Source organism: Tachysurus vachellii, chromosome 8 (assembly GCF_030014155.1).
Source record: "Tachysurus vachellii isolate PV-2020 chromosome 8, HZAU_Pvac_v1, whole genome shotgun sequence".
NCBI lineage: Eukaryota > Metazoa > Chordata > Actinopteri > Siluriformes > Bagridae > Tachysurus > Tachysurus vachellii.
The window spans coordinates 21259002-21267278 of record NC_083467.1 but is presented as its reverse complement, the minus strand read 5'-3'; the positions used below and the strand labels follow the sequence as shown (position 1 = coordinate 21267278).

General features: G+C 36.9%; 1 protein-coding gene across 1 annotated transcript; it reads left to right on the top strand.

Moving 5' to 3' along the window:
* Window positions 1–2223: 2223 nt before the first annotated feature.
* Window positions 2224–6769, top strand: LOC132850560 (protein kinase C epsilon type-like). Its single transcript, XM_060877198.1, has 3 exons — window positions 2224–3330; window positions 4741–4803; window positions 6698–6769. Exons 1-3 carry the CDS (start codon window positions 2224–2226, stop codon window positions 6767–6769), a joined length of 1242 nt encoding a protein of 413 aa, XP_060733181.1.
* Window positions 6770–8277: the final 1508 nt, after the last annotated feature.

Below are 8277 nucleotides of genomic sequence, written 5' to 3'. Positions count from 1 at the left end.
TTCCAATGTATGTACACTATAATAGACGAGCAACCATAGCAGAATTATCAATTCTATACATTTAAACATTATTCATTGATATTCTTCTGTATGAGTCCTCACTGGTGGTAAAGTTTTGATCCTCACAGCTCCACACTCTAGGACAGAGCTACTCAAGTGGGAATGCAAATAACTGGATGTGATAACAATATGAACTCACATTGTTGAGAAATGAAGTTTATATTTTCTAAAGCTACAGCTAATTATGTGAACTGCACCTAGGACAACCTTTTGGTACAATCTTCCCTCAAATGTGATTGTATTAGCCTTTTTTTTTACCTTTCCACACTGCTGGCCTGTTCTGTATCAGCTACTCCATGCCTTGCTTTGTTTTTCTGTTCACAACAATACAAATACAACAAAGTTCAGTGTGTTCACATAATCACAACATCATTAAGCACAAGTTTTACTGATGAGAGTCATCTACATGTGACTTCTACTTATTACTTTTCTTGTAAATATATTTGAATCAAACATAAGTTCAAATCTTACTTGAAGCCTGAGACGAATGCGAGTCATTTCATTTCCCATAGCAGAACGATCTTCTAATAAACAGAGCTGAACGGTAATTAAAGTAAATTAGCACAATGTAGGACTGCAAACGTACACACTGTAGAACTGTTAATGGTCATGTGATCAAGAACTGTTAATGGTCTATCGCCTACACTGATTCTGAACAGTGTTCTAAATGATTCTGTTTTCTATGATGTCACTGCTGCCTAGCATTTTTTGTTTGTTTGTTTTTTAGTAAAATGTCTTTACATTTAATTACATTTAATATTTGGTGTAAACGTGCTTTATGTATTTTATAAAGGAAACTTTTTTTTTCTCATTACCACTATTATTTTTACAATATTCCTAATGAGAATTATTTATTTAATTTATTGTTAATATAATTGTTTTTATTTTGTAGAATTTTTATTCGTACAATAATGTGTCTTCATTTTTATCAAGGGTGCTGATCATTATAGAAGTGTAACATTCAGGTAAAAGTAAATGAAAGTGAAAACCCAGACTGCTATTTAGCTTAAAGCTAAATACAAAAAACTATTTATCAATATTTAAATCAATAATTATTAAAGGCAGGAGCCTTTAAACACTAATATGTCACTCTGCATTTTAGTTACATGCTGCTGGTTGACAAGACAACATCTTCACTGTATTCATGGGACAGTTTGTTTGTGAACCAAATATATCGTTCCTTCTATAATGATCAGCACCCTTGTTAAAAATGAAGAAACATTAGTGTATGAATTAAAAATTGCACAAAATTATATTAACAGTAAATTAAATAAATAATTCTCATCAGGAATATAATAAAAATAATAGTAGTTACGAGAAAAAAATGTTTCTTTAATGACATAAAACATGTTGATGCTTCAAACCAAAATTTCAAACCAAAACAAACTAAAGCTAAGCAACAGTGACATCACAGAGAATTAGAACTTTGTAGCAGTGCAGTGTGGACGGTCGCAGCCTGTTTCTGACTGTCCTTACAGTGTTCGTATTTGCGTTTTTTTTAGTGTTCATCTCTGTTTATAAGATGATCGAATCTTCCATAGTCAACACAATGACTTGCTTTCACCTTTTGAGTCAGGTAAGATTTGATTTTACAAGAAATTGGAAAGAATACTAATAAGTAGAAGTCATACGTAGACGACTCTACTTTTCTCTGCATTGTTTGAAATTTGTTACAATATAATACATCAGTAAAACTTGTGCTTAATGATTATGTGTATTATGTATCATTATAACATAATGATTATTATGTTGTGATTATGTGAACACACTGAACTTTGTTGTATTTGTGTTGTCCTGAACAGAATTGGCAAACACAGTGAAGCACAGAGTAGCTGATACAGAACAGGCCAGCAGTGTGGAAAGGTAAAAAAAAAAAAAAACTAATACAATCACATTTGAGGGAAGATTGTACCAAAAGGTTGTCCTAGGTGCAGTTCACATAATTAGTTGTAGCTTTAGAAGATTTAATTAACTATTGTTATCACATCCAGTTATTTGCATTCCTACTTGAGTAGCTCTGTCCTAGAGTGTGGAACTGTGAGGATCAAAACATTACCACCAGTGTGGACTCATACAGAAGAATATCAATGAATAATGTTTAAATGTATAGAAGTGATAATTCTGATATTGTTGCTCCTCTATTATAGTGTACATATATTGGAAATGGCTAACACAGATGCAGAACCTCATCCTCTGGATCAAGCAAAAAAGAGGTCATCACTGAACTGCAGTTCAGAGGAGAGCCGAGAGGATAAGAAGCTGCAGCGTGAGAGAAAGAGTCTGGAGGACTTCGACCTCCTCTGTGTACTTGGAAGGGGTACATACGGGAAGGTGATTTTGTCTGAGCTCAAAGGCACCGATGAGGTGTATGCGCTGAAGATCATAAAGAAGGAAACGATTAAGAAATTTAATATGATCAGGTACACCCTTCTGGAGAGGCGCATCTTGATTCTGGCCAGTGAACACCCCTACCTGACCCACCTGTTCTGGAGCTTCCAGACCAACGATTCATTGTGCTTTGCTATGGAATATTTGAATGGAGGAGATCTTGCATTCCACCTGATGTTGCGAAATGGATTTGATGAACGTCGCACCCGATTTTATGCTGCTGAGATCGCCTGTGCCCTCATGTTCCTCCACCGAAACGGGATTATTCACAGAGATCTCAAGCCCGAAAACATCCTCTTAGATGCTGATGGCCACTGCAAGATTGCAGACTTTGGCATATGCATGGATGGCATAGTGGATGGAAACATGGCCAAAACGTTTTGTGGCACACCCAACTACAAGTCACCAGAGATGATCCAGGATTTGGAATACGGCACGTCGGTGGATTGGTGGGCCCTGGGTGTGATCATGTACGAAATGATGACGGGCTGCGAACCGTTTCATGATGACAACCGGGAGAAGATGTACAAGTCCATCCTCTTTGCTGAACCATATTACCCATCATTCCTCAGCATAAAGGTGGTCAGCATCATAAAAGCCTTCCTGGAGAAGAACCCAGAGAATCGCCTCGGCTGTGTGAAGTCGCAAGGCAAAGAGAACGCCATCAAAGTTCACCCTTTCTTCAAAAATATCAACTGGGTCCTGCTGGAACAGAGGAAAATCCCACCCCCTTTTCAGCCACAGATTATGTCAAAGAGAGACATCTGTAATTTTGAAAAAGAATTCACCTCTGAGGATCCCAAGCTTTCTCATGGGGAACTTCCCATCTTCAACCAGTCCAGCCAAGAGGAGTTTAAAGGCTTCTCTTTCATTAACACCAAAGTGAAATAGTGTTATTATAATATGTTATTATAATAATAGTGTTGTTACAATGTTTTTTTTTTATCTATTTAATTGTTCCTGTGTTTTGTAAACAAAATTTACATTGAAATTGTAAATAAATTTTTTTTTTTTCCAAACCAATTGTTTTCCTTACAAATTAACACACGTAAAAGACAAAAGACAAAGAAAGAGAAAACTCTAAAGTGAAAAACTCGAATCATGTCTGAGGAAAAAATTTCTGCCTAAAAAAATGACATTTTTATTGCCCACTGTTTAAAGGTGAAAAATCATCATCCATAGCATGAACTGCTTGTGCACATCATTGAGTCCTGATGGCCATTAAAGCTCGTTTTAAGTGTTTACGGAGAAAAAAACTCCACTGAAGTTTCCTATTGAAGAACTAGACTAGTCTAGCTCATGTTCTAAGTGCAGAGAAAGCCACCTCACACTCCAGTACAGTTGGTGGCGGTAATGTGTCTAACTCCGGAACAATGAAGAACAGAGCAGACGCGTGGCTTTTGTTGTTGTAGCGGGTTTTGAATTGTTCTTCTGAATTGTTTTTAACGCAGTAATAATTAAAGCAGGAAAAATATTTGTGTAAGGAGTTACAGTATAAATACACTGTGGTTTATACCGGACCCATAAACCGCCCATAAGGTCCAGGACCTACAGCCAAAGCATAAAGTTATGATTTAAAACCTGACGAGGCGCCTCTATACCAATCGGCGCAGCTTTTGTAGTATTTACGGTAACGGTAGTGGAAACGCACAGACCAATTGTGTGCGAGTTAAGCCATAATACGTGATACCGCTCAGCCAATCAGGTCTGGGCATTTCAGTAGGTAACCATGACGACTTTACAGCGCAAACATATGAAGTTCGAGGCAACTTGTATGTGAAAATACGGTAAAAGAAAAGAAAGATAGTGATACGTGTCGAAAACAAAGGGAGAGAAACAGACGAGTGAGACAGAGAAAGAGAGAGAAATAAGGAACAAAACTCATTTCTGTTCATACTTCACTAAGGCACTAAACCAGTGTCTCATGTGTTCAGAAACTTATTAAAAGTGCCAATGTGAAACACCATTATGAGACAAAACATAAAGGTTATAAACAAACATAAACACTCAAATCTGAAGTGAGATCACAGAAAATAAGTAATCTCAGAGCCCAGTATGACCAGACCACCAGGATCCTGAGACACATTCAATTCAATTCAATTCAATTCAATTCAATTCAATTCAAGTTTATTTGTATAGTGATTTTTACAATTGAATTGTCTCAAAGCAGCTTTACAGAACATAAACATAGAACAAAAGGTTATTATAAAGAATAATATAAAGATTAATATAATACAAAAATCCAAGATTAATATTAGATATATTTAAATGTGTTTGTGTTTATCCCCACAGTGCAAGTCTGGGGTGGCTCAGGTGACTGTAGTCCTTCCCAGAAGAGTGAAGGTTATTGCACAGGTCAGCATGGGTCAAGGTCATGTGATGGTCATACGATGGTCATGGTGGTCATAATACGGACAGTTGGACACTTAACCACTCTTAGCTTGTATGAACACTGCCCATCAAACACATTGTATTTAAGCAGTTTTTTCTCAAATTATCTTATTCTATTTTTAATACAGTCAAGGGGTTTCTGTAAAGGAATGGACAAATGTTTCTTAGTCAGTGTTTATTGAATTAGATCTTGATATGTTAGACTTTCTACACCTTCCCCGTTATTGCTCATGGTATCATTACCTTTGAAAACTTAATAATTAAACTACATAATTGGACTGGACCCTTTGAAGATAATAAAGTTTTAAATTCAATTCAATTCAATGCAAGTTTATTTGTATAGTGCTTTTTACAATTGACATTGTCTCAAAGCAGCTTTACAGAACATAAACATAGAACAAAAGGTTATTTTATAGAATAATATAAAGATTAATATGATACAAAATTCAATATCAATATTAGATATATTTAAATGTGTTTGTATTTATCCCCAATGAGCAAGTCTAAGGTGACTGAGGTGACTGTGGTGAGGAAAACCTCCCTTGAATAGTAAAGGAAGAAACCTTGAGAGGAACCAGACTCAAAGTGGAACCTCATCCTCATATGGGTGACACTGGAGGGTGTGATTATAATATAGAGTCTGATAAATGTTGTATTGATGCAAAAGGCCACATGGAGTTCACATCTCCTCTATAGTATCGCAGAGTCCAGCTGGAGCTGGTAAATCTCTAGATGCCTCAGGATTCTCACAGAGTCGGCCTAATCTCAGTGGAGGTCAAAAATCTTCATGGCACGGAGGACAAACAGAGCTGATACAGTTTCTGGATGCCTCGGGATGGGTACAAAGAGAGAAGCAGTGGAGAGGGATTAACGTAAAGCCACTGCCCAGCAACGTTCTCCTGAGTGTTCCCTCAGAATTGCTTGGATTTTGGGTCGACACCAAAAGCCATTTACTGATGTAGGCGTTGTCAAAGAATGCATGAGTGCAGTAACTGAAACACTACTTAAGGGAAAACAATAACAAGAGCTTTGTGATAAAATAAAGCAAATACCCATGTCAGCAACATCTGCCACAAAGAAAAGTGAAATATTAACTGAAGATGTATTGACCCAGATAGATGAAGCCATGCATAAGGCATCATGTGTATGAAGGCTTAGCTTTAGATGAGTTCACTGACATGTGACAAGGCTCAGCTGTTAGTGTATGCAGTGTAGTGTAAAGCATTCTGTGAAGACCTTTTAGGTGACACTCCCATTCAGACCAGTACAAGAGGAGAAGACATCTACCTGGACATTAAGGAGATGTTAATAAAGAGAGGAATAGAGGCAAAACAAGTAGTTTCGATAACCACAAATGGAGCCCCGTCTAAAGGAGAGAGAAAAGAGCTGTAGAAAGACTGAAAGAGTACAATCCTGAGCTCATAGCTTACTGTTGAATCATTCATCAATCTGTCCTCTGCACCTCCCTGTAATATGAGCATGCTGAGGTGATGAATACAATGATGAAAATGATCAATTTTCTCAGGGCATCCTCTTCCTACCAGCATCGCATGCTTAGGGAATTCCTCAGAGAAGTTGATTTCAATGCTAATGATCTTTAGATGGCTCAGCAAATTAAGGGTGTTAGGATGGTATGGGCAGTATGTTTGGTCCATCAGGAGGAAAGTAGCATGTTTTTTGGCAGGGCTAATAAGTCAGAAGGCAACACAGTTTTCTCTCTTTTTAGAAAATGAGAAACAGATGGATAATGTGGCCTTTTTTGGTTGATATCACTTTACATTTGAATAAACTGAATTTGAGGCTACAGGACAAGGACAATTCAATTTGTGAACTGATGACAGCTGTCTGCTTCTTTCAGAGGAAACTTGATGTGTTCAAGGAAGACCTGCAGGGAGACTGTGCACACTTCCCAGTGCTGGAACAGGTTTAGGGACAGAGAGATGTGTCTTCTTTTGTTGACTTTATTGATAAGCTGGCTTTTCCTTCCACACTGTATCTGTCCTTCCATCCAGCTTTCTTTCATTTACAGTTTTTACTCTGACTCCTTTCATATTTTTTGTCTTTTGGAGAAATGTTTGAGATACTTAACTTTGCAGGCACCTGTTTGTTTGTTATTTTGTCTGTCCTCATCACTTTCTGTTTCTATATTGGTGTATTGACCACTACTTGATTCCGTCTATGCTTCCTGTCTGTTTATGGACCACAGCACTTTAGGCTTCCAGAAGTGGCAAAGATGACAAAATCCTCTTCGTTCACATTCATTTTAAACTTTATATTCAGATTTTCATCTCTAATGTTTAGTATCATGTAGACCTGTCTTCTGTATGAAAGGTTTAACGGAACCAGATAACTGTTTACTTAAATTCAAGAAAGGAATGCTTGGTGCTACACTGAATTAAACTGTCAAATATGCCTTGTCTCACATATGCTGAGATATTACAGATTGTTTCAGGACAGGGACACAATGCAACCACTGCTATATTTGTCCCAAAATGTCACAGCCTGAGAAACAGGGAGTAACCACACATAGTGGACCATATGCTTTGACAGAGCCTTTAGGGAGGAACGTCCACCGGCAGTATATAGCACCCACTTGTGGTAACAACAATGACAACAGGATTGTACAAGTCTGTTTGCTTCAGGTGCCTAATATATGTTAATTTCTATTATATTAGTAAACTAAATGTAGCCTAAGTGAGGTCTGGAGCGTACATCATGAAGTAGATCAAGGTAGTCCATTTGGTGGCAGAGGTCAAAGATCAATTATACTATGTGCAATGTCATCTTAATTCTCAAGCACCTTTTTTGTACATTATGTATATATAGCATTTTTCCTTTATATTTATTTCTCTTGAAGCAGTCTCTGTAAAAATTAAACTTTCAAGATTAATAAAGTTCTTTCTGTCTTTTTATCACATTGTTACTGCAATCTAAACATTTCAATTTGGTTAAAGCTACAAATGAATTGAACTTACAGCTCGCAAAGTCAAAGATGATGGACGACTTCAAGTTGAATTTTTGAAAGAAATTATAAATGTAAAGAAATATAAAGGAAAAATGCTATATATACACATAATGTACATAAAAAGTGCTACTAGAATTAAGATCTGGGCCCTCATGACCAGACTGTGTAAAAATTTCTTCCAACAAGCCATCAGACTTCTCAATAACTGAACTGAACTGTACTGAGCACAACACACACACACATCATCTGTATGGACTGCACAGACCCACACAAAACACACATACTGACACACCAAACTGTTTACTGCTGCTTGCAATCCATCAAACTGTTTACATGCTGTTTTTCACACTTTTCTGCTGTTTTGCACAAACTGTCCAACATTTCAGCCATTTTGCACATATTGTACAATATCTCAGCCATTTTGCACATACTACACAATATTTCAGTCATTTGCTGTTTTTTGCACAATTCTA